This window comes from Emys orbicularis, chromosome 1, assembly GCF_028017835.1.
Source record: "Emys orbicularis isolate rEmyOrb1 chromosome 1, rEmyOrb1.hap1, whole genome shotgun sequence".
Lineage (NCBI taxonomy): Eukaryota > Metazoa > Chordata > Testudines > Emydidae > Emys > Emys orbicularis.
This window is the reverse complement of record NC_088683.1, coordinates 165,402,748-165,429,743: the sequence shown is the minus strand read 5'-3', so window position 1 is coordinate 165,429,743 and position 26,996 is coordinate 165,402,748. Positions and strand designations below refer to the sequence as shown.

Below are 26,996 nucleotides of genomic sequence, written 5' to 3'. Positions count from 1 at the left end.
CTAAAGGTTTTGAAATTGACAGTCAAAGTCTGTCATCCTGCAGATGATGAACTTCCACTGACGATCCCTGCGGGGGAAGAGAGACAAGAGATAGACATTAATGAGGCGAGGGCAACCGCAGAGGACAAAATTATACAAATGAGAACAACTTTGCACTAAAGGTGCCTCCAGCTAGCAAACTCTGACTGTCTGCCACTAGCCCAATCAGTTTTCCTCCAAGTGTTACCTGCTGTGCTGTTACATTACGGAAGGCAGCTGAATATTTCAGAAGATTAATAATGGCCTGCCCTGCCCCCTGACAAACTTAAGAGCATAAGGCTACTGAATTACCCATCAGAAGAGATCAACTTTTGATCATGATCTATCTCCAGTAAGCTTCAAACCAGTGACTAGAGGAGTAAAGCCAGGCTGGTTATGATCAAAAGTCACTGGTCAGGTGATGAGTCGCTCTGTAATCTGCGGTACATGAAATGGGTTGGTTGGCTTCAGCTGTCATATGGTACTGGGTAACTAAAGAATTCAGATGTAAAGTAAAATATTGGCAGATGGCAACTGTGATTTAAATTAGTAATGAGTGGCTCTCCAAAGTTTGGAGGTTTCCAGAAGCTCTGATACAGCTAATTGTCTGAGCTTGAGTCTGAACACTGGGTTGGTAACGTTGTGAGAGCTAGTCCAGGCAAAGGAGAGATTTCCTTCCCAGATCATGCACAGTCTCTGTCTTCTGCTGGCAGCCCCATACGGAGCATGCCTCTATGCATTCAGGAAAGACAGGAGGTGCTGTAGAGAATGGAAGACAGACACTGATCTCACATTTGCTGGGATGTTACTCGATTGACTTCAGCTGAGTTACTCTTGACTTACACTGGAGTACATGAGAGAAAAAATTTGCCCCCTGGACTCTCTATAAGTAAAAGTCCTTTCAGTTCAGTTTTAATTTACTGTACATATTATTATGGTAGTTGTCCACATTTTAATGGAGTGTTATTTAGAACAGTGTGTCTCTCACATTAACCAGCAGGGTTTAATCTTTTTTTGAGATTTTTGCCTGGCTAGCTAGTTTTGATTGTTGTTTGCTGACATGTATGTTGCCAAGGGCTAATATAATGCCAAACTTATTTTTAGATTCAGTTTAAGAAATCATCATCTGTGTTACATGCGTGCTGATCACAGATGTGTTACTCCTTTGGTCGCTTGGATACCCAGAGATACAGGTACATCATGCTTCAACAAGGTTTTACAGCTCAAAATTATGGTCTCTTAAATTAGCACCTGTTGTAATGGAGGCTCTAAGCTCAAAAGCTCAGATACAGTAACTTTGCCATTAAGAGACATTGTCAAGATAAAAATCAAGCGCGTTTAAAATAAATGTTCTTTACTTCATGTATTAATAATACTATCTATGATATTAAAACAGAGTTTTGAAACATTAATTTAGACCTCAATCCATCAAACAAACTTAATTTTAAGTCCCATCAACTTTATTTGGGACTGTTCAAGGCACAGGCGCCGACTTTCATTTTTCTGGGTGGGTGCTCTGCCTCCTGCCCCCAGTGCCTCCTGCCCACCACCGAACAGTTGATCAGCGGATGGCTGGTGGGTGCTGAGCATTCACTATTTTTTTCCATGGGTGCTCCAGCCCCGGAGCACCCATGGAATCGGCATCTATGATTCTGGGCTTACTTTGTACCCTTTGTGCTGTTTGTTTAATCGCTTGCATTTCTCTTAGGGTACCTTGTAAAAAAAAGGTGTGTTCTTAGCTCAGGTTAGCTAACTCAGGTTAAAGTAGCAGTGAGGACATAGCAACTTGGCTTCTAACGCAAGTCAGCCACTCAAATTCAATCCCAGGCTCCTCTAACCTGAGTTAAAGCTGAGTTTCTGTGTCTTAACCTGAGTTAAGAACACACCTGTTTTTGCAGTGTAGACATACGCTTAATTAGGAAGCAAAGTTTTACTGGTCACTTTCACTCTGTGGTTCTCATGTACCTAGTTCTGTTGTATTCGGGTTTCCAACACTGCAGGGAAATATTTAAATCCTCAGATAACCTGTTTCCAATTAAATTAAAAATGTACACTGTTTCTAATCCTATTAGATTAGATTTGTTGTTGTTATACAAAACCTAATTGGGAGCCTAAAACACCTGATAGTTTAGCTAATCTATCTGGGTAGTCAGTGTCTTCCTAGGCAGTTCTATTGCACGTACCACACAGGTAGCTGAATGCCAATGTGTCTTTAATGATGATTCTCATAGCAGTTAAGAGATTTCTCACTATTCAGTTCACTCAAGCAAAGACACAGAAGAACAGATGACAAAAATCTCTGTATACCAAATTATTGAACTTCGTATAAGGCATGCTCCAGAAAAGCTGTGGCTGGGAGTGACTTTTGTGTCCCGCCACTTGCACTGCCAAAACCTGCTGGGTTCCCACAAGGATTGCCGAGGAGGGCATGCTTCATGCATTTTAACGTGTACACCCTACAGTATAATCACGGCCCACTCCGTGACTGCAGATTCCAAACCAGGATTTAGGGAGACCTGGACTGGTGGCACTTGGCAGAACAGCCTGGATTAGTCATTCTGGCAACTAGAGAGCTGGAAAAAACAGCAAGGTCTGTCTGTGTCCAGCTACCTCCCTAAAGATTCCCAGGCTGTGTTACATTAGCCTTTTTTTCTCTAAAATCCCCCACTGCTGCTATCATAGGTTCAGCTCCACCAGTGATAGTGATGGTGGGACAGGGGGCTCCTGGATGTAGCTGGCATTTTAAGCACCATGTCATCGAACCCTGCTCAAAGGTGTTCCAACCAGGAGCCAGCGCCTCATCTACACTAGTGCTCCCACTGCTACTATCACTGGGGATAGCAGCAGTGGGACATGCTAAAGGGAAAAACCTAGTGTAGCCATGACCTTGGAGTCTTGTCTCTTTTCTACCGCAAGGGAGACTAGGCACCTCTGATCCAACTGCCTGTCTCTTGCATCGGTTACTCCTGCCTCTGTTAGGAATACTTTATGCTACAAGGTTGCCAGTAAGCAATCATCAGCCCCATGCAATTTTGTCAGAAACTATCATTTCTGGGACCGTAAAAGCCTGGGAATTTATTATCATTTCTGCAAATCCACGACTCCCGTGGCATTGTGCTGACAACCTTGGCCAGGGGGAGTCCCTGGTTTGCTGCCAGGGAGCTGGGAAGGTCACTGTGGCCAAGGCATCTCTTCTTTTCCTCCCACTGTAAATTTGGGTGGGCGGGAAAAGTGTTTGAACTCCTAACTCTCCTCTCTCCAGCCACTCTTGGCAACAACTGGCTGCCTCAGTACACCCCAACTCAGTATCTACAACGGTATCCCATAACGGTGGGTTAGCAAATTGACTTGGTGTCGCTGCTAAAATTTCCAGCAGTGAAATAGTTAACTGGGCACTGCATTGTTCTACATTAGGTTCACATTTTGAAGGTTATCTCTGCAACCATGATGGCTAGAGTGGATAATTTATTTTAAGGTGAAGATTTTGGAGCACAATAATGCAGCAATTTCAAAAGCAGACCAATGATATCCATTTGCATGCCTGTATAATCTCATTGTACACAGAGCCCTGCTCATAAGGTGGTAACGAATGCTAATGATAAATAATGGTCTGGCATGATTAATACAAAGTAATTAACTCATTCCCTGGAAAGGAATCGGTGTTATATTTCATTACCCTTAATTCTCTGTGCCTGACTTTGCAGCATGCTTCAAACTACAGGGCCTGAAGTTGCTCACTTACACCTTGTTTTATATCACTGATTTCAGTGAAGTTATTTTGCATTTACGTTGTGTCAAAGGGGTGGAAGAATCAGGCCCATTATAGGTAAAATTCTCTATTTTAAACCACTCCATATTGGGCCTTATGAAACACCACGGGTTCTACAGCCCGCTTTTGCAGACCCCCATCCAAATCCGCAGTAGATTAATAGGGTTTCCCTTTTTTGTGCGTCCTTCTGCCTAAAACCCAGCTTCTGATTCATTAAGCTGTTTGTGAATGGGTTCTTACACTAATGAACCAGCTTGATGTATGGTACAGAATATTCATCACTGTTTGGCCCAATCCACTTTTAAGTTATTGAAGGGATGGGGCTATTCAGTCACATTATGATTGTGTATGTAGCTAAGATGTTGTGCCTTTGCTTTTTATATTCTGCACCTTTAAATTACTAAGAACTCTCCCTGTGTGCATAACTCATGTATTTATGCATCACCCTGAACAGAGGAGATGCACACACTGTCTGTCTTCTCTCATGAAGACTTTACTTTTGTTCCTTTCTGTTACTTTTATTTTAGACAAAGGAAAACAATTTTAGATGGAATATATAGTGTTGCTCTTTGCATATGGAAAAACATGTAATTGAAATCCCCTCAAATTGTTAATGTCAGTTCCCTGAATGTCCACAAACACAGGCATTTTAGTCCCTGTCAAGGCTGATGGGTGTCCATTAAAGGGAGCTACCCTCCCCCCACTTCATTTATCACAGTCCTTTTTACATGACTGTAAATTATAAGAATTGGTTTCAGGCATGGGGAATAATCTGAAGTCAGGTCGATAAGAATATGGAAATTACTATACAGGGTCAGACCAATGATCTGTCCCTGTTGGCACACTGCTTAAAGGAGTTCCAACCAGCCGCCAGCCACCAGCACTAGGCTCTACTCACTGGGTCAGAGAAAATAATCGTACAATCACCATATATAAAAGCTGGGGGTGGTGTTATATTAAGACTGCTGTGAGGTTTCAGAGGGGATATATCTACTGTTATGACGGGGTTTGGGGGTTAGGAGTGGAAGGGGAGTCCCAGTCCTCTTCTCCTTGTACCCCCAATGATAGCACCTAGCAACTGTCTACCTTAATCAAGCTAAAGATGGCAAATGCAGTCTTCAGGGGCTCTGTGGCTATGGCAATTGATGCCAGAGTAAGGGGATTGAGGGCATTGTATCCTTCAGGACTCCACCCTGAAAGGGGCTTCTAATTTGTCAGGAAGCAGCATACATCTGATGTGGATCACCTGCGGCTGATGCAGTGTGGCGCACACAGACTGAGCATGCAAGTGAGCAGAAGGAGCAGATGTGTCTCCACCTCTCTGCACACAGTTTGCAGCATTTGGCAGTCCTGTGTGGCCTGAGGGAAACGCCAAGCGCTCTATACACCTGCTGTCTCCCCAGTTGCCTTCATGAAGGGTGGGCTGAAATGAGCACCTCTGTCCTTCCAGGGGTATGGGATAGTCAAGCTGGAATTTTAAAGATCTGGATAATTTTATAAACAACAGTATCCAGAGCTAGGCCAGAGCCAAAACTCTAGATCCAAACACCAGTAAATCTGGGGAGAGCACAGATCCACATGTGAACTTTTTGGCTGAGGCCCACTGCTAATAACACTTGTAGCTATGCCTACTAATCAAATCTCATCTAAGCTGATTACCACTGGGGATAGGGGGGGTATTCCTCCCCTCCCCCATGTACAGCCCATAACAATTACCCAGGTGCATGAGGGCTTACCCAGATGAGGGATAGTGCATTTGATGGACCATCGTTTGATCCAGTATGGCAATCCTATATTCCAGATGGGGGGGAAATACCCACTTTTTCTCCCACTTCCAATAACAACACAAAGCAAAAAGCAAACCTGTCCACAGCAGAGAAAGTAGTAGTTGCTCCCCGGATGTAATGATCATAAGTGTACATCATCATGTCCATATCTTCTCCATAGTGTCCTGGCTGTTCTGTTGTCATACTTTGTCAAGGGAAAAGAAAACACAATTTACCTTTTGGAAGAAACAAGGAATGAAAAAGAATTGACTGAGTGCAGATCAAGTGCCAGAATCTTCACCTCTATTTCTTTGAAAGTCTTTACTCTTTGAAAGTTCTTATCCATTGACAACATAATAATGCAGAGCCCTACACATAACATGGTTTTGTTTCTCTTGCATGCAATTTGTTCTTGGAATCCTTTGGGTAATTACAAAGAATTTAGCTTGTGTAGAGCAGGTCTGATTATTAAACATTGCCTTTCTCCCAGAGTTGCTGCTATCTGAACAAGAATGTAATGCCTGTCTATTTCTTCTGTTTCTGTTGCAAGTATTTTCACTTTCCTAGTATTAGTTTGTTTGGTTTACTACGGCAAAGTGTCCTAAATATTGCCAAGTCAAACAAATACAACCATCTGAAGAAGTGAGGTTTTTACCCACGAAAGCTTATGCCCAAATAAATCTGTTAGTCTTTAAGGTGCCACCAGACTCCTTGTTGTTTTTGTAAATACAACCATGTCTCCATTTATGACTTATATGTATGAACATAACAGCTATTGTGTTCCTCTTTCTTCTCTTTCCTCCTGGTTTGTATTCACGCTTTAAGAGAGAATGATCTGGATTAAATGTGTACAGTGTAATTTATCCAAGGATCTCAAAGTGCTTCTGCAAACATTAATTAAATAATAGTTACAAGCAAACCTCCTGGGACGTAGGCAAGTAGTATTATTCCCATTTTACAGATGAATAAACAGAGGCACAGAGAGGGTAGGCAGCTTGCCCAAGGTCATCCATCAAGACTCTGGTGGAGGTTGGCAATGGAGACAAGAGGCTGGATTGATCACTGGGTTTATGCAGGTGTAAATTGAATTATATCAACGTGAATCTGGAGTAACATAGTGATGAATCAGGTTTCAGGAGGAAATTCTGTCCCCATCGAAGTCAATGCAAAACTACCCCTGACTTTAATAGGAGCAGGACTTCACCCCAGGAGTTCTAACTCCCAGTTCCCTGATCTAGGCCCCAATTCAGCAAAGTCCTTCAGGACATTCTTACACACACAAATAGCCCCCTCCCTATTCAGCAAAGCACTCAACTATGCGCTTGAAGCCTATTAAAGTCAATGGGATTTAAGCACATCCTTGAATATTCTGCTGAATAGGGATAGTATTATTGGGGTTACTGTACTTACATGTTAAAAATTAAGCATATGCTTAAGTGTTTTGGTGAATCAGGGCCCTAACCTGTAACTATGGGAACTATCAGAAACTGAAAGAATATTTTAAGGCAAATGTTTCTGATTTTTCAAAAAGATCATATTTACATATTATCTTAGGCTGTTTTATACCAGAACTGTTTCTGTGAAAATTCTCAGGAATTACCACCAATGGCTGTATAATTAAATGCATTTTACATTACTTTGTTTACCATACTATTGAGCTGTTTATTTTCTCTGTACATAGCAGATGTGACTTAATTACAGGTCATTTTCTGCTCTTGAAAATGAAAGGAAAAGACCATCCAGTGCAACATCACAGTTGGCAAAATATTATTCCTGGGCAAATGAAAATAAGAATCAGGTTAGAATTCTGATGCTGCTGTTTAAGACCTTAAGGGCATCAGGAGCTGATTCCTTTTTACCCCAGAGGCATTCTTCTGCCACCTATCCCCTAACCATACACCATCATCAAACAAATTAGTGATTGCAGCATGAGTGCAACACTGCCTGGTCTTATCTGAGAAATGTGTGATCAAGTCTGTGTAACAGCATCCGTGTCAGCGTGCCAGTCAGGGGGCTGGCGATCAACCCAGTCTCTGTGGTGCTGTGTTGTTAAGTGATGATCCACATACAACATTTCATCACTGATACAGGCAACTGCTGCAGACAACTGAATGGGGGAGAGGGAGGGAAAGCTCAGTGGTTTGATCATTGACTTGTTAAACTCAGGGTTGTGAGTTCAATCCTTGAGGGGGCCATTTAGGGATCTGGGGCAAAAATCTATCTGGGGATTGGTCCTGCTTTGAGCAGGGGGTTGGACTAGATGACCTCCTGAGGTCCCTTCCAACCCTGATATTAACAATAAAAAAAAAAAAAAACCTGTCTGAAGGGAAGAATAACACAGCCAGGGGAATAGATGATACTGAGCTGGGTTTTCTGATAGTAGGAAGGAGACAGAGATGTCCTCTGTGGATGAGAGGATTTGGGTGATAGGCCTCAATCCAACTCCCACTGAGATCCCTGAAGAGATCTGGATCAGGCCCAGAGTTGTCTTCTTAGCATATGCACAATGTGCCTCAAGTGTTGGGTTGCCAGGCATCTGGTTTTTGACCTGAACGCCCGGTCAAAAAGTGACCCTAGTGGCTCCGGCTGGCACTGCTGACCAGGCTGTTAAAAGCCCAGTCGGTGGTACAGTAGGGGCCCGGGGCCCGGGATTAAGGCAGACTCTTTGCCTGCCCTAGCTCTGCGTGGCTCCCAGAAGCAGCCACCAGGTCCCTGCGGCCTTTATGCGCATGGGCGGCCAGGAAGGCTCCATGCATTGTCCGCGCCCTGAGTGCCGGCTGAGCAGCTCCCATTGGCTGGGAACTGCGACCAATGGGAGCTGCGGGGTGGCGGCACACTGCAGGTGCAAGGGCAGCCACAGCGCACGGAGCCTCACTGATGCACCTAACGGCCTCAGGGACCTAGCGGCTGCTTCCTGGGAGCTGCAGTAAGCGCCGCCAGGACCCCACACTCCTGCCCCAGCCCGGAGTCCCCTCCCACACCCAAACTCCCTCCTGGATCCCACACCCCGCAACCCCCCTCAAACTCCAACCCCCTGCCCCAGCCTGGAGCCCCCTTCTGAACCCCAAACTCCTCATCCCCAGGCCCACCCCAGAGCCTGCACCCCCAGCCAGAGCCCTCACCCCCCTCCCAGTCCCCAACCCCAGCCCGGTGAAAATGAGTGCGGGTGGGGGAGAGTGAGCAATGTTGGGGGGCGGGATGGAGCGAGCAGGGGCGGGGCCTTGGAGAAGTGGCGGGGCAGGGGCGGGGTGTGGGTGTTTGGTTTTGTACGATTAGAAATTGGCAATCCTACTCAGGTGACTAGGATTCATCGCTGAATTTGGTCCGCTGGTTGGATCATTAGCTTCCCCAGGTTGGGCCAGGTACTGACAGGGAGTGTGATGTGAACACTGATCCATCCTAAATACAAGTGCGGCATACGTGGCAAAATCTCTTTTCAGTCGTTCCCAAGTGAGATGGCAACTTGTCTTAGACTATGTTTGTGATATAACTTGCGATCCTCTAAAATGAGGCAAACTCAGTCGGAGTATTATTGTGATTGATAGCTGGCACTATATTATTTCTGCTTTGGATACATCTGCCTTCACGCTCTTAAAATATATATCTAGGGTTTCTGTTTTTCAGGGTTTATTAATATCATTGGCAGGGAATTTTTAGCAACTTTTGAGTTTTATGTAGATGTCCAAACATTGGGGATTTTTAGGGCTTTCTCTTTGAATGTACTGTAATAAGCAATGTGTATCACATAAGACCATAAGAACGGCCATACTGGGTCAGACCAATGGTGCATCTAGCCCCGTATCCTGTCTTCCAAGAGGGAATGAACAGAACAGGGCAATTATTGAGTTATCCATCCCATGCCATCTCCCTAATCATTTTTGTTGACCTTCTCTGTACCTTTTCCAATTCTAGGTTTCAGAGTAGCAGCCGTGTTAGTCTGTATCCGCAAAAAGAACAGGAGTACTTGTGGCACCTTAGAGACTAACAAATTTATTAGAGCATAAGCTTTCGTGGGCTGCTTATGCTCTAATAAATTTGTTAGTCTCTAAGGTGCCACAAGTACTCCTGTTCTTTTTTCCAATTCTAATGTATCTTGCACCAATGCTCTGTCTTGCACTGAGCTTCTCCTCATCCCCAGGCCCACCCCAGAGCCTGCACCCCCAGCCAGAGCCCTCACCCCCCTCCCAGTCCCCAACCCCAGCCCGGTGAAAGTGAGTGCGGGTGGGGGACTGGGAAGGGGGTGAGGGCTCTGGCTGGGGGTGCAGCCCATTATGGACCCTGGCAGTAGAGAATAGTCATGTGTAGCACGCTCTGGCCTTGGCCCTGACATGCCCATTCCACCTCCTATCCTACCCATATGTTACTCATTACAGTAGTACATGCTGTAATAAGTAATCTCTCTGAAAGGTTCCAACCAGAACTATGTTAAAGCACACGAGGGAACCTTTAGTCACACCAGTGGGGTTTACTCAGAGGAATTAATGCACAACACGTTAGTGCGCTTTCAAAATCACACCCTCATAGTCTGCATTCCTGCTCTGTGTAGATAAGCTCTTAGATACCATCATTTCAGGATGGGGCATTTGGTGTTTACTGGATAAATACCCATTTTTTATTTTTTCTCTTTTTGTGTTAGGGGTGTTTTATCAGAAGCCCTAAATATGTATTATTTTAAGCAACATCAGAGACTTTGCAACATGGGCAAATCAGCTTGACTATTTATGTTACTATCTTATCTACGGCCTGATTTTCACTTACAGTAAGCCACTCTAGCAGAATAAAGGAGCCCCTGAGTAGATGTAAACAGCCCCCTGAGGATATCCCCATGCAGGAGGTCTCCCCAGCTGGTGTAGAGCTGGAATAAGAGCACAATACTGTCCCTGTTCCCAGGCTCCAGTATAGGAGGTGGAATGGGCACGTCAGGGGCGAGGCCACAACACACCACACAATAACTATTCTCTACACCCAGAGTCCATAACTGGCCATGGGAAGCTGAGTGAAAGACAGAACATCCCTGAGGCTGCTCTAACTTACTCTATGGGCTAGGCAGGTCCTTGCACCACATCAGAATGTGGGGAGTGCAAAGGTCATCTAAAGCTACCTTTGCCCTTCCCCATTCCACACTTCCTGCCCCAAATATGGGAATGGAGTAAATGAGAATCAAGCCCCTACCATCGATCTCTTGAGTCTACCAAAACTAATGGGATGTAGACTGGAGCCTTCAAGTTTTGCTTTATTATGAATACAGATGCACCTGAGCCCCTTTTGTTCTGGAGAGGAATGCTATAAATAGGGCTAGGACAGCATGGTTCAAGTTCACTTAGGTCTTTGTGGTCTGTCTGTCTAATTCTATTTTCTTTGACGTTAGCTGTGCTCGTTTATGTAACTCTTCCCGTAAGCCTATATGTCTCAAGGTCAGTCTGATTGCATGCTATCCTTTAGAGAGAGATGCAAATAATTAATCCTATTGCTGGGCGATGTGCTATTATCTTCCCTTTGTCTTTCACCCCTTTTTGGAGTTTGGGAGCCAAAACACAGAGAGAGCATGCTCTGCATGTTACTACTGGTCCTTTTCAATACCCAGGTCTTTTTCCCAGAAACAGAGATGTCATGTACGTAAATGGCTAAAAATCTCTTAAACTGAGCTGACTGGCGTATGTGATTGGTAATGGATATGGAGGCTTTCACCACTGCTGGAGGTTGCTACTTTAAGTCCAGAGCAGGCTGGTAGTGAATCTAAGTTATTACCATCTAAATGTTGTACAATGGCCTATGTGGAGTAACTCGGTGGTCTCAGTCCAGGTCCTAGTGAACAGGCGTCTGCATCACTGCTTCTTGGCAGCAGTCTCAGAAGCAAGGCCAAGGATATAAATGTAAACGACCATCTCCTTTTCAGTCAGTGCTGAGGCACATTAGCAGAGCAGAGCACACCCCTGGGGGTGAAACTTGAAAGTTCCACTGTCCTGGTTGTGCTTGTTCAGCTGATGGGGGGTGGAATCCGTCTCCAGGAATGGGTTTGAATGTAGAAATGCACAAAAGAAAAGCAGGCGTCAGTTTGTGTGTGTGTGGAACATGGCAGGAGTACATTAATATATATTTTGTAATGGATTTTCTCTTTGTCCTTAATGTTGGCATGTAGATTTTCCCTAGAGTTTTGTTTGTTTGGTTTTGGTGTATCGTGACTTAAATTCTTCAAGTGTTAGGGTGGGCCAGGATATGTGTTGCATAAAAGGCGTCTTTAAAGGCTCTGCATCTTTAACAGGATTTTTATTTTAGTTTGGAAGGAGGATTTTGTTCTCCCTGGGGAAGAATAAATGCATAAGAAGTTAATAATACAGGTAACATGATTTTATTCAACCCAGGGAGAGGTCTGTAATAATAAACAATAATTACTAGCATGTCTCAGCTACGATCTCAGAGCAGTTTAGCAAGGTGGGTCAGTAGCATTATGTCTATTTTACAGATGAGGAAACTATGGCAGTGGTGGCCTGATTTTCAGAAGTACTGAGCACCCACAAACCCAGCAAAGTCAATGGGAGCTGCAGGTGCTCAGCATCTTTGAAAATTAGGCCCAGAGAATTTAAATGACTCCCCTAAACTCACACAGAGATTTCATGGCAGAGTCAGTTAATATAAGCAGGGAATATAAGTGAGGGTCCTTTAAAATCCTTTGAAAAGCCTGCTCCTAAGTGACCAGAGGAGCTAGCGAACAGAAGCGGCTAACAGGGGAGTTTTGCGAGGGAGTTTACAGAGGGGGAGTGTGAAGGGGGCTAGATACACTTACCATTCCTTAAACTTCTTTAAACTTAAGCCAAAAAACACCCCCTGATAAAAACAAAACTTCAGCAAAGGAACTCACTTCAGGAGTAAAAGAGAATGCAGGCAGAGTGGGGGCGATCCAGTTTATTGCACCCAATGCAGCATGTAAGATTACCTGCCCTATGGGCAGGTGGCATATGTGTGCATTCGGTGCAAGGAGCGCCGGGCCCTCAGGGACCATGTACGGGCTTTGGAAACCAGGGTGGCTGAGCTGGAGAAGCTAAGGGAGACAGAGAGGTACATAGATGAGACTTTCTGAGACACAGTAAAACAGTCCCATCCCCGGTCTGACAGCCTCTGTGCTGTTGAGGAGGATGAAAGTCTCAGGGAAGGAGAACAGCCAACTGGAACAGAGGGAAACGATCCCATAGTTGTGCCCCTCCTTCCAGATGATGTTGTGGCATCCTCTTGCACTGTTACCACTCAAGAAAGAGATCTTGGAGTCATTGTGGATAGTTCTCTGAAAACATCCACTCAATGTGCAGCGGCAGTCAAAAAAGCTAACAGAATATTGGGAATCATTAAGAAAGGGATAGATAATAAGACAGAAAATATCATATTGCCTCTATATAAATCCATGGTACGCCCACATCTTGAATACTGCGTGCAGATATGGTCACCCCATCTCAAAAAAGATATATTGGAATTGGAAAAGGTTCAGAAAAGGGCAACAAAAATGATTAGGGGTATGGAGCATCTGTCATATGAGGAAAGATTAATAAAACTGGGACTTTTCAGCTTGGAAAAAAGATAACTAAGGGGGGATATGATAGAGGTCTATAAAATCATGACTGGTGTAGAGAAAGTAGATAAGGAAGTGTTATTTACTCCTTCTCACAACACAAGAACTAAGGGTCACCAAATGAAATTAATAGGCAGCAGGTTTAAAACACACAAAAGGAAGTATTTTTTCACAAAACACACAATCAAACTTGTGGAACTCCTTGCCAGAGGATGTTGTGAAGGCCAAGACTACAACAGGGTTCAAAAAAGAACTAGATAAATTCATGGAGGATAGGTCCATCAATGGCTATTAGCCAGGATGGGCAGGGATGGTGTTCCTAGCCTCTATTTGCCAGAAGCTGGGAATGGGCGACAGGGGATGGATCACTTGATGATTACCTGTTCCGTTCATTGCCTCTGGGACACCTGGCATTGGTCACTGTCGGAAGACAGGATACTGGGCTAGATGGACCTTTGGTCTGACCCAGTATGGCCGTTCTTATGTTCTTATGTCCTTGACTCACACTCTACAGCTCTATCCACTGTGCCCCTTCCCCCCTCCCCAATAGTGGCTGTATTCCTAACGATGCCTTATCTTGCTTGTAAATTGCAGATTTATTATACAACCATATGACCAGTGAGATGAGAAGCTGCTCTTTAACCTGGTCTTTGCTCATCATCATGCAGCACTTCCTCCAATGGAGCCGTGACCAAAAGCTGGGGCCTTCTATTTCACATGAACCTTATACCTGTGATCTCTCAGGATAAGCAGTGGCCCACAGGTGGCCATGTTGCTTCAGGTGCCGTTTGTAGTTGTGTAAAGAATGTGGTTTTGCTAAGGGGAATTTTGTATTACCGGTGGTGATGGCTTCATGTGGCATGTTTGCAGCACATGGGAGTTAATTGCTTGTTTAACAGAGAGGAAGATTTTCATACTTTTGGAGTTGGGAATTATGGGTATCCCCTCCTAGTAAGCAGCCTGTGTTGAAAAGCGAAGGGAGGTCTCCTTTTAGTAATGCTTCGGGAGAGGCTCTAGCCTAGAGTATGATTTTAGTAGAGCTCCAAGAGAGGAAGGCTGCTAAGGCTTCAAGAGCTACAAGGCGCCTGGAGCTGCTGCAAAGGCAGTGAGACTTTTATGGGGGCAGCATGGATGGGACACTGGACTGGGGCATAAGGAGTCCTGGGCTGTATCCCCAGTTCTGCTGGGTGGCCGTAGGCAAATCACTTCCCCCCTCCTTCCCCTCTCTTGTCTAGTTAGACTACAAATTCCTTAGCGCAGGAACCATGTCTTATCATGTGTATGCACAGTGTCTGACACAACGCGCCACGATCTCAGCTGAGGGCCTGTAGAGATGCAAATTTGCATGATGCAAATCTCTGTGTGATCTGGGAGCTGCTGTCCATTCTGCAAAGGGGAAGGACTGAAATAGCGTTAGGTAGTTTTTCAACATTAAATGAATTAGGATCTCTTCCAAGGTGGCTAACTGATAGCCATGGAGACTGAATTCGTCAGGTTGTATTCCCTGGGGTATATGTCAGCAACAAAACTTCACTTTTGCCTTAAAATGACCACATTCAACCGGAAGGTATTGAGAGTATAAATGTGGATTTCCAATTCTGCAGTTACTTTTCTGACTCTGTAACTGCACTGCTCATAATCTCAGAGGTGCCAGTTAAAGCTCCCATGGATTATAATATGGTTTTGATGGCAGCTTGGGTAAAGGAAACAGACACTTCCTTTAGGGCCAATAAACTGTAAACACTTGGGAAATGGTGTAGTTGCCTGGACAATCTAACTAAGAGAGAAAGCAGCCACAGCGCAAGCCAGACCTTCTGGCACTCAACAATGCTGGTTGTTTGGAGAAGGGAAACAATCATAAACAGTCTGTGCAGACTTTCGGCTGCTCCGGTGACATGTGTTTGCTTTTGAGAGCATCGAGTCAAGCTTTTCAATTACCCTACGAAAAGAAAAGTATGAGGTCTAATGGGGTTATTTAGTAATGACGTGTCCACATCTGCAAGGGATTTGTTGCCTTTCCAATTAGATTACATTTGGTTACTTCCAGAGAGATGGCGGACACCTGGTCTCCCACCACCAGATGTATTTTACTTTTGTAGCATTTCCCCGGGCAGGTAAAGTATTGTGTTTTTTCCCTCTCCTGTAATTAATTTAACAATCTTCGGTATGGTAGAAATCCATGGAATTCAAGAACAAGGCTTATCATGGTAGGGAAAAAAAAGAACTCCCAAAAAATATCAAGTTCAAAAATCTGAGACTGGAACAGGCTACTGTTGTAGCTTGCAAAGGGGGGGCGTATAGAGGAGTTTCTCTGGGAGTTAGTGCTGAGAACATATGTTCAATGTTAAGCATGTGCTTAAGTCCACCCCTGTTCAGCAAAGCACTTAAGCATGGGTCTTAGTTATATAATGGTGCCTTAAAAAAGTATTCTAATAAGTAGTATATATAATCTGAAGAAGTGAAAGCTAAATGAACTTTATATTTACGCTGAGAAGTTGGAAAGATTCTAACAAGTTGTGTGCCGGCCCACTGTATATTGGAAAGACTCTGTCTCTTAGGAAGGAACTTTTCATTGCATGAGGAGCATTGGGATAGGATAATTGATCATTTTCTCCTTCAGGTGAAACACATATGCAGTCTAAAGTGAAACCCAAAATATGAGTGATAGTATATTGCTTATAGATTTGCAAGAGAAGATGCAGAAACGGGCATGAAAACATTTTGAGTGGGAAAGGGGGTCAGACAAATGAGATAAGAAAATCTTAATTCTCAAACTACTCTGTGAATCTCTGGCTCCTATTAGTTTTCCTTAGAAATCTCCCTGCACTCAGATACCACAGTGAAGGGCTCGTTTTGATTTAGATGAGAGTAAATCAGGGATTCACAAACATTTTGGTAGTGTGAAACACATTTTCTTGTGGCTCACACATTGTCCATGAGGCAACTACAGTAACTGCATACATGGAAAAGTAATATTAGGAAAATATGCCTGTATTGGTACATGCCTTTTAAGGCAATTGAGCAGCTGGAAGCAAGAAGGAGAAGCCAGCACCATGTGAACAGCTAGTTCCCCACAGACAACCAGAAATTGTTCCACAGACTAGGCCACAGTCTGGGAGCCTCTGACAGAGAGAGAGAGAGAGAGAGAGAGAGAGAGGTGGGGGGGGGAGGGGAAGAGAGAGAGAGATGTTATCAGAATTGGACAGGTATTGAAATAAATAATTAATCTTGCATTTATCATTATTATTACTTACGTAGCTCCAATAGTGGGTGTGATGCTTCATGGATAATTCAGAAGACATGGTCCCTGCATCTAAATAGACCATGTATAGGTAATGGCTGGTGGATGAGAAGTAAAGGAAAAACAAGTGCTGAGCAGTGAAGTTTAGCAGGGTCTTGTTTCATATTTTCTGTTGGAATCACAGAGTGCAAGACCAGAATGAGTCATGTGAGGGGGTATACCTGCCCTGCATTGGGCAAGAAGAGGTTAACCCTACGCTGTGGGCTAAGGAAGCCAGGCCCCCTCTCCCCTGCTGGGCATGCTCCAACTGGAACCACATTATAAAAGGGAGCAGCCCAGCTCAGTCTGCTCTGACTGCTGAGAAGACAATATGTGTTGCGGGTTCCTGTCCAGGAGCTGTCGGAGTCCCAGACTGCAGAGGCCAGGCATGCCAAGACCCAGGAGAATACCTGGCTAGCCATGGAAGCCCAAGAGAAGGAGTCATAAGGAGCTGCACCGGCCAAGTACCCCAGAGAACCAGAGGGCCTGCAGACTCTGGAGCAGACATTGATCCGGTTGTGGAACCGGGAACGCAGTCAGTGTGTTTTGGACAGATCCCTGCTGACCCAGTGGCGGATACTCTCGCTACTGATAGGGCCCTGGTGGAGTAGGGAGGGCCAGGGTCCACCTGCCCAATCTGCCAACCCAACCATGGGTGGTGGCCCACCCCGCTTTTTGGCCATTAGGCTGCGCTGCCCTGCACCAAAGCATGGGCCCACTGACTCTTGCCATTAGGCCCTACCACCCTGCACAGGAAGCCAGCCCTCTCAACTCTGGCCAATAGGCCACGCTGCCCTGCATGGAAAGGCACCCCAATTAACTTGACTGTGGGGCCATAACTCCCCCCAAAGGGGTGACGGGGTATACCTGCCTAGCAACAGGCCACCGGATCATGACCTCCTGTATAGCACAAGCCACTAAACCCCACCTAGCCACCCCCACACCAAGCCAACAACCAGAATTAGACCTAAGTATTACAGCCCTCGGGAGACTAAACTATTGTGTGCTACAGGCAGAATACAGGAGGGATCGAAGTACATCAATGTCCAAGGCCCTTGCAGTGGTTCAGTAGGGTTCTTCTACTACTATATCTTGTATCTGTCTGGCTAACACTACTTTGAGGGGAGGCCTAGGGGTGGTAGGCCACTTGGAAGAAACATGTTTTAAGGAAGGACTTTAAGAAGGAGAGTGTCAGTGGGCATGACACACTGGGCCAGGGAGGGGTTCCAGGCTGAGGGAGCCACATGGGAAATGGCTCAAGACTGGAAGAAGGACATGAAAGCAGGAGGTTAGACATGTAGCTTGGACAGAACAAACTGGACCCTGGAGTGAGTGACCGGAGATGAAAGCACAGAGTCAGGCAGAAGTTAGACAATGCAGAGCTGACTTTATAATGTCCCTGTCCCCCTGGAGGATCCCAAAGACCTTTAACAAACTGTGGGCAAAATCTTGTCAGATCTGTCCAGTGGATCTCCACTGCTGTGTCCTGCTCTGTTTAAATGAATGGATCTCTAACCCAGTCACTGGGCAATCTGAGCACAGAGAGTAGAACAGAGGAGCCAAGATTTGTTGCGTGGATCTGCGAGCAGGATTTAACCCTGTTTATGGAGGAAGCATTTCATCCTCCTTAAAATGCTTCCACTTCTGCATTGGAATATCGCTGCTCTTTAACAGTGCAACAAACACTACACAACAGCTGACTACAAGAAATGGAGAATGCCATGTCTTTTTGAAACAGATGGGCAGGCTTCAGGCTTGTGTGTAGTGTAGGAGAGAACCACAAGACATGATGAACCCAAGACTATTATTTTAGATCTTGTGCTAATCTGCCTTCAGATTTGCAGGGCATGGCCAAGTGGTAATACCAAGACTGTTTGAACGAGAGTGATTTGACTATATATATATGAATGATTTTAACTGTTTCATTGGAACACACACAACAAATTCCTGCCTCACAAGAGGTGGAGACTTTAAAATCTGCCTAAAAATGAGATCCAAACAAAGTCTCCCTCACATGCTGGAGACTTGGCCGGTCTGTCAGTACAATTTGCAAATGTAGTGCATCTGCAGACCACATAAAGTGGGAAAGTCACAGAGGGGCATTTACAGATTTTGCTATAGCTCCTTTTACTTAGGTTTTTAAAAATGCAGTTTCTTTCCCTCCTGGCTGTAAGGAGATTGGATTCTGAAAATTAATGCACTGCTGTTGCATTTGGTTGGTAGCCAGCCAGCCAAACAATAAGGCCTGCAGGCATGTGAACATCTCACATGCATCGCAATGAAGAATGCACTTCAAAAACTAGTTCTGGTCACAAATCTATACGCACATTGTTTCCTTAAAAAATGTGTAAGAGAATTATTTAGTGTGCCAGTGAAAAAAATGCTGGATTAACAACCATGGAGACTGAAGTCCCCTGTTTCACCTCAGAGCAGGCAGGAGCAATGCAAACTTGCCTTCTAATATCCTGCTAATAAACTTTCTCCTTGTTTTAAAAGGACCACATCTAGGGCAGCAGAGGAGCTCGGTACCCATGGCCCAGTTAGTCCTTAGCCTCCCTGATGAGACTGCCAACAAGGAGACCAACAAATGCCAACTGTGATGATCTTTTCTGAGATGCAGACATCTCTTCACCAGGCCTTGGACTATGCTCACTAATTCATTTCCACAGAGGCCCCCAAACAGCCTATGTACTACAAAAAAATTGGAGAATGATTTGTGTGAGGTGACTAGAGGTGAAAAGTTCCCTACTCTGTTCCCAAATCCCCTGAGCCATGCAACCCCCAGGTGATACTGCTTGGCCAGAACAGAAATATACGTGCTTCACCTCGGTACACAGAACTAACTTCTTCTCAATGCATAAGACAACAGGGCCCAATGGTCAGTTATGCTACATTGGGAGGACAACAATTCTGAACACTTTGCAGCAAGAACTGAGCAGATTTGGGCTGTAGTAAATCTTGTGGAACTCACCTACAGGAGTATGGGCATCTCCGGCTGTAGCGGCAGCAGTAAAATTGCCACTCCCGATCAAGCACAGATGGAAAATACTGGCTCTGGAACCCTGCCACCAGTCCATTATTTGAACAGGTCTGATACCTGAGAAAAGGGAGGGAAAAACAAAACACATTATTAAGTAATATTTTAAAGAAGAAAGCAGCACTTACATAGCAATTTACATCTTCAAAGCACTGGGCAAGGAAACGATACAGTGTTGCCAACCCCAAATATTCAAAAATCATGAATCAGGCAAAGATTGGCTTTAAAATGTTAAATTAATGCTTCTTTTTCTTTGACCTCTGGTATTTGAGCATTTAGGGCTCACTGGGGTCACATTTTCAAGCTTTTCTCTGCAATCCTGTGGGCTAGAAACTGATTTGATGAAAATGAAAGTTGAGTTTCTCATGTAATCACCTGAATCCAGGAGCTGGGGCTTTAATAAAAACATCAAATATTGTGCAATAAAGTCCCAAGAGTTGGTAACAGCATTACAATATTATTTTGTACGTGGGGAAACTGAGACATTCTCTGGGGGGAGATTAAAAGCCTTGGCCAAGGTTTGAATTTGGATTTGCAAAATGAAACACTTGCTAAATTTACTGAACCACTAGGCTAAAAGTTATGAGGGAGGTCCTCCACCAACAACCCGGGGTTACAAAAAACTCATTTTTTCTTGTAGGGCAGACGATGCCTGAAAAGCCGACGGTATGATACTACCACAATGTTCCCTCTTCAGAGCTTTGCTAATGAAACATCAAGCACAATGTTTTCCCAGGAAAAAAAAGACTGTCCTAGGTAATTTTGTTTTCCTGTAAAACGCTTTCCTGCAGTGGCACTGCACAAAGATCTATTATTTTTAATATTCCATGCAAAATTTCCTTCAAGTGGGGCAGCAGGACAGAAGTGCGTGCCTGCTGGTTTTGCTGATGGTGTCCTTGTTTTACAGAATGCCATTACCTGAGCGATACAGCCCAACATCATCCTTTATCAGCCCATTAAGGACAAGAAGGGAAGGGTAAGTGCTTGAGGCAAAGCTGAAAGCAGTTAAAGCACTTCAGCTCAGGCCAAGGGAGGCCCTCACAATGTCCAGCTCCACTGAGGTCATGCAACTTCCTGTCATCTGCTTCTTCCAGGGCTGCAGGAAACTCCACCATCCATTTCCTCCAGGGCCTTGGGAATCCTGTCACCCACTTCCTCGTGGCCATAGGCAACCCTGCTGTCCAATTTGGCTCGTGCCACTAGCAACCCTGTTTCCCTCACATGAGTCACTGGCAGTGACCCATTCCTCTCCCACACAACCTCTCTGTCCTTGGGGGAGGCTAGCTCCTCTTCCCCATGGCCTCACTCCTTGTTGAGGTTGACTGGTGAGGACTATACACAAACCTAAGCAGCCCTGCTTCCGTTTCCATCTATGCAAATAGTCCTACTGGATTCAATACAGTAGATCTGTGTCAAAATGCACCCTGCTGTCCCTTTAAAATAAACCTACAACTGCGAGGAAACCAGCTTGTTTATGGCAGCTAGCACGAATGGGAACATGTGGCAAGGGCAGTCTAAAAAGCAGGCAGCCTGATTCCCGGGTTTGTGTAATGCTTTCCCAGTGCTGGTCATAGAGTCTGCACAAAAACAGTCCTCCACAAATGTACTGGGCCGCGTTGCCAGCATGTGAACAGGCAACTCCCACACACATTTTCTTCCTTAGCCCATGATGTAATCTGTGTCCCAGGGAGAGTGTGTGTGTGTGTGTGTGTGTGTGTGTGTGAGAGAGAGAGAGAGAGAGAGAGGGAGAGAGAGAGAGAGAGAGAATGATTCAGAGGCTAGGTCCACACTACCCGCCTGATTCGGCGGGTAGAGATCGATCTTCTGGGATCGATCTATTGCGTCTCATCTGGATGCGATAAATCGATCCCAGAAGCGCTCCCCCGTCGACTGCGGAACTCCTGCACGCCGAGAGGAGGAAGCGCTGTCGACGGGGGAGCTTGCCTGCGCCGCGTAGACCCGCAGTAAGTAAACTTAGTTCGATCTAGGAAACGTCGACTTCAGCTACGCTATTCTCGTAGCTGAAGTTGCGTTTCCTAGATCGATCCCCTGCCCCAGTGTGGACCAGCCCAGAGACTGCAGAATCTGTTTTCCCCACTTCCAACAAAACACTTTCTCAGAATCCTAACCAAGGAAAAGAGGCAACAAACTTACATTAAACCGCACTTTGTTAGAAAAGTTTATACATTGTGCCTGAAAAATAAACAGGTTGTTGAGGGTAGGGCACAGCATTAGTCTATGTAATATGAAGAGGGGCTGGGGGATGAAGACCTCATAAAGCAGGGGTGGCCAACCTGTGGTTCTGGAGCCACATGCAGCTCTTCAGAAGTTAATATGCGGCTCTTGTATAGGCACCGACTCTGGTGCTGGAGCTACAGGCGCCAACTTTCCAATGTGCCGGGGGGTGCTCACTGCTCAACCCCTGGCTCTGCCATAGGCCCTGCCCCCACTCCACCCCTTCCCGCCCCCTCCCCTGAGCCTGCCATGCCCTCGCTCGGCCCCCTCCCGCTCAGCCTTCTGCACACCAGAAAACAGCTGATCGGGAGGTGCGGGGAGGGAGGAGGAGGTGCTGATCAGCGGTGGCAGCCGGTGGGCGGGAGACGCGAGGGGCGGGGGAGCTGATGTGGGGCTGCTGACGTATTACTGTGGCTCTTGTCTTTGGTAATGTACATTGGTAAATTCTGGCTCCTTCTCTGGCTCAGGTTGGCCACCCCTGTCATAAAGGGACATCCTTTCTTGGACAAGAATTGTTTGTTTGGTTATTTTAATCCCTGCCATTTGGTGCAATTTGGTTCATTCCATCCACAGTTGTTCTTCCTAAATATATATTTTTAAATAATCTCTGCCAGAGATAATTGAGCAGCGGCCACAGAAGAAATGAACTTCACCAGAGGCAGAGAAATCACCCAAACCCTCCCTTCATTCGGGTGGAAAACTCGAACTCCCAGGGGCCCCTCCATTGTAAAGGTAATGGTATAGACATACATTACCCTTCCTTGGATTACACATCCCTGTTCAAAACGTGTCACTGTGTAGCTGCCACGACAAAGCCATAATTAACAGGGCTTATCTTATAAATTATTAGAAACTGACACTGTCCCCCTGACCTCTCGCTGCTCCAATCCCCCGCTACTGCCTACCCACCAGTCATTAAGGGCCAGATTCTACTGCCCTAACATTGAGTAGTATCTTGTTTCCCATACAGTCTCTGAGAAGCCAGTGGAGACACTTGTGAAGTAAGGGTTCTACTCAGCATGACTAAAGGTGTCAGAATCTCTCCCTTCAAAAATAGGCCCCCATTCAGCAAAGTCCCTAAACATGTGCTTAACTTTAAACACATGCATAGATCAGAAGGAACCATTAGATCATCTAGTCTGACCTCTTATATATCACAGGCCACAGAATTTCATCCAGTTACTCACATAGAATATCAGGGTTGGAAGGGACTTCAGGAAGTCATCTAGTCCAACCCCCTGCTCAGAGCAGGACCCATCCCCAGCTTTTTTTTTTTTTTTTTTTGCCCCAGATCCCTAAATGGCCCCCTCAAGAATTAAACTCACAACCCTGGGTTTAGCAGGCCAATGCGCAAACCACTGAGCTATCCCTCCCCCCATACGTGTGTCTGGCCCCATTCAGCAATGTGTTTAAGCCCATCTCTATTCAGTAGAGCACATAAATATATACCTAACTTTAAGCACATGCTTATGCTCATCCCCTAATCAGCAAAGCACTTAAAGTTAAGCCTGTACTTAAGTGAATACATGCTGAATCAGGGTCATAACGGTGAAAAGTCGTAATATTTCTTCCTCTCTGAGCTTTACATCCCCACTCCATTTTCTCTCTCATGTTTTTTTTCAAAAGACTGTCTCTTGGGTTTATTTCTGCTTTGAAAACTGCACAATATACAGAGATGGTAATTAGTTAAAAAAACACAACTAGACAGTACCAAGTTCTTGGTCAAAGGTCTCTTTTTGGTGTTTCAACCAGAATGGGGTTTCTGATGCATGTTTTAGACAAGATAGCCAGCAACTGGAGAGAATTCAAAGGAGAGCAGCAAAACTGATCAAAGGTTGATTAAAGATCTGGGAAAATTAGACCTCTAAGGAAAAGTTAAGCAAATGGAGAACATGTTCAGGCTGAAAGCAAAGAGGCAGAGAGGGGGCATGGCAACTGTGACAGATATTGCAACTGCACATTAACATCTGTGGGGACCGTGTTGTATTACGTTTATGTATCACCGTGAGGCAGGGATTGTGTGCCACTCTTGGGGACAAGGTGTGTGTGTGGGGGGGTTATCACCACTCCTCCAGAACCAAAAACAGTGAGGGGTGATTACATAGTAAACACCTCCAGAGAAGTACCGACCATGGGTAGGCCTGCAGATACTGGTTCAAACTGGGTTTTCCAGAGACCAACAGACAAAGAGAGGGCTTTTGGCATAAAAAGGCTGCATTTAAATTGACTCGCGCTTTCCTTCTGATCTAGCAAACAGGCAGGACCTTCTCTCTAAGGGCCCCAAACCTTGCAGAAGAATTGGAAAGACTTTGGGAAGACTGATGGGTGACCTCTGGTAAGCTTTTAGCATTTGCATAGGAACTTTTACTGTTTTGATCTGTTTTCTCTGCGATGCTTTTACCCTAAGAATAAATATGCTTGCTTAGAAAGAGCTGTGTGGTAACATGTAACAGTTTGAAAAACACTGTTCATAGCCTTCGGAGAGAAAGCAGTGCACAGATACTGGCCTTTAGGCAGACTGGCTTGCTTGGGATATCTCAGTACAAGGCAGGGAGCTCTGCAGCCTTAAAACCCCTGCTCCGAAGGGAAAGAGGCGTGGGTCTCTGCCCAAGAGAGGTGATGGCTGGGACCCAGAAACCTGAAGTGGTGGCCTCAAAGGACCACAGAGGGGAATACATGTACAGTTACCCTGAAACTGTGACAACAACCACCTGCTAATATGCTAAAGGGACATCATGCAGACAACAATACATTTATTTTCATTAGTCAGTGAAGGCAGGACAAGACGTAACAGGGAAAATGTAGATTAAATATTAGGAAGAATTTTGCAACTTTATGTTTGTGAATGGAGCAGGCTGCCAATGGAGGCTGTGGAATCTCTGTTGTTGGTGATATGCCAGGTGAGGCCAGACACCCATCAGTCAGGGATGATGTAAGGATAATAAAATCCATCCCGCCACAATGAGAAATGGTTTAGATAATCCAGCAGAGATCGTTGCCAACTGAAGTTAATCTAATTTGTCCCTCACAAGCAGAACTGATCAATCAGAAGGCCAAAAGGGACACAGAGATGGCCAGAAAAGAGACTCACTGTACAACAGATTAACTACAGATTATTATTCATATTTGTGTTCCTACACAGTTCCTGAATGGAAGTGTTTTCAGAATAGTGTCAGGCACGTAAATACCATGGTGATGAGCTTGGTAGAGAGCTGGAAAAGAGAGGCAGATAGATAAATAAAGAGAAGACAGAAGGATTGGATTTTCAAAAGCCCCAAGAAAGTGACATAGGAGCACAAGTCCCAAGGACTTTCAGTGGTCACGTAGGTGCTTTTGAAAATCCCACCTGAAATAGATCCATATAGGAAAAGAGAAAATGCTCAATATAGAGATAAGATAAACAGAACAGACAGATAAAAGAGTTAGACAGGACAGGTTAGTTAAGAGAGTAACATACAAAATAAATAAGACTGACAGATAGAAAAGAAGTTAAATAAAATATCCAAGATAAATAAATGCTGGAGAGATAAGATAAGTAAACATAGAAAAAGAGAGAGAGAAATATCTAAGATAGATAATTGATAGAAAAAAAGAGAGGAGAGTGAGAGAGAGAAAAGAAAGTGTGAGAGACAAAGTAGAAAGATCTAAGAGATGAGAAAGAAATAAGGCATAGATGACATGCAGAGGATATAGACTTCCTAGGTACATATAGTTCTGATGATGATTGTTGCTAGAGGGTTCCGGTGGCATAAGAAAACATTTTGTATAGAATTACACAATATCCTGTTTGTGAGAAATGACTTTAGCAATTACTGTCACGGATTGTTTGAGAAGAAAAAAAAGTTTTCTTTATTTTTAAACAATAGAAAGAACTCATTCAAAATTATTATGCAATAAATGCAAATTGCATCAAAGTATGAAAAGGACTGCGTAATACATTACCAGAATTATCTCAATCTCTTGCTTATCTTTCCATCTCTATCTCCTTCCTACCCTCCCTTTTTCTTTCAGTCTTATTCCAAAGTGAGTATAAAGAATCAATTTTTTTCTTAGCAATTGCATCAGCCATAGGAACTTATCACAGGGTGAACCGAGGAGCATGAATCATTCAGAACACGACTCAAACCCCTTGAAAATCAAGGCTTTCACATTTCATTTTGAATTTTTGCAAAATTTCCTGTTTCATGCAAAATCTGCAAAAGTTTGTGTTCTTTACTGAATTTTTTTGAGCCAATCTAAAATGTGTGAAATTTTTGAACTGAATACATGAACATTTTCAACATGTGTCTGTTTTCCATTTCATGAAAACATCATGAGAAAATGAAATTTGGGGAACATGTAATGTCCCAGAATGAAATGCCATAGATCGTCCCATGAAACTTTGCAACCCCCCGCCTAAAATCTGATAATTTCTGTCGAGTCCTTTTCAGAAGCAGAGTAGCATATATGCATGTTAAATATGAACTACAGCTGATCATATTAGGCTTTCCCATATAATTAATATTCACTGTCATCATCATAGATTAGCATGCATTTTGGGCCCCTGTAATACTGATGTGCGTAGTAAACAGTCCCATACTGGGCACAAGCCAAAGTCTTCAGCAACAGAAAGATATAGAGAAAAAACAATGCTACGCTGGGAAGGAGCTTTTTCTAATGATTAGGGCTGGAGATTGGTAGTCAGGAATTTTGGGTTCTGTTCCCAGCTCGGTCACTGATTCCTTGTTTAGCTCTGGGCAAGTCACATCCCCTATCTGTGCCTCAGTTTCCCCATCTGTAAAATCAGCAGCAACAATACCGAGCTACCTCAGAGGTGCATTGGACTCCTCCAGTGGGAAAGTGCTATAGAAGTGTAATGTAGGATCATTATCACATCAGTATGCATCATTACTAATATGACTAAGACAGTCATTTGTAATGGCTAAGCAGATAATTAATGTGCACTTGTACTATCACCACTGTGTTAATATGCACCCTCCAACTTTGGGCATTGCAATTTCTCTTTCAAAAGATAGTTTAACAGTATCCTACCATTGCATTCCAGCTCTGTTGATCTCTTCCCACCAGCATTCTGTTGGTTCCCCAAGACTCTGGGGCGTAGGCATGCATGCATAGTTCCACAGTCTGTCAGAGCCTTCCTTCTTGCTGAAAGTGCTCCTTACTGCCACTATCACCTGGCCATGGGGGCACTGGAAGTTGAAGCCCTGACGATACACATTGACCCACCCATCATTACCCCCGTAGTCATAGTGTTGATAGTTATAATCCCCATACTGGCCCCAAGCCACCGTCACCAGTGGCAGGAACACACAGAGAAGAACAAGGTCCAT

General features: G+C 44.6%; 1 protein-coding gene across 1 annotated transcript; it reads right to left on the bottom strand.

Moving 5' to 3' along the window:
* On the bottom strand, nucleotides 1-26,996 carry DPT (dermatopontin). The gene is made up of 4 exons (XM_065423740.1): nucleotides 26,698-26,996; nucleotides 19,366-19,491; nucleotides 5,651-5,758; nucleotides 1-67 (listed from the first exon to the last, which is right to left on the bottom strand). The coding sequence occupies exons 1-4, from the start codon at nucleotides 26,994-26,996 to the stop codon at nucleotides 1-3; spliced, it is 600 nt and encodes a 199-aa protein (XP_065279812.1).

What these genes read in the sequence shown, in the direction of transcription:
- DPT (XM_065423740.1), bottom strand. Translation starts at nt 26,996, where the DNA reads ATGGACCTTGTTCTTCTCTGTGTGTTCCTGCCACTGGTGACGGTGGCT. An exon ending in AACAGAGCTGGAATGCAATG is followed by an intron (nt 19,492 to 26,697) that starts GTAGGATACTGT and finishes CCCTTTTCTCAG; the next exon opens with GTATCAGACCTGTTCAAATA. An exon ending in ACTTTCTCTGCTGTGGACAG is followed by an intron (nt 68 to 5,650) that starts GTTTGCTTTTTG and finishes CTTCCCCCGCAG; the next exon opens with GGATCGTCAGTGGAAGTTCA.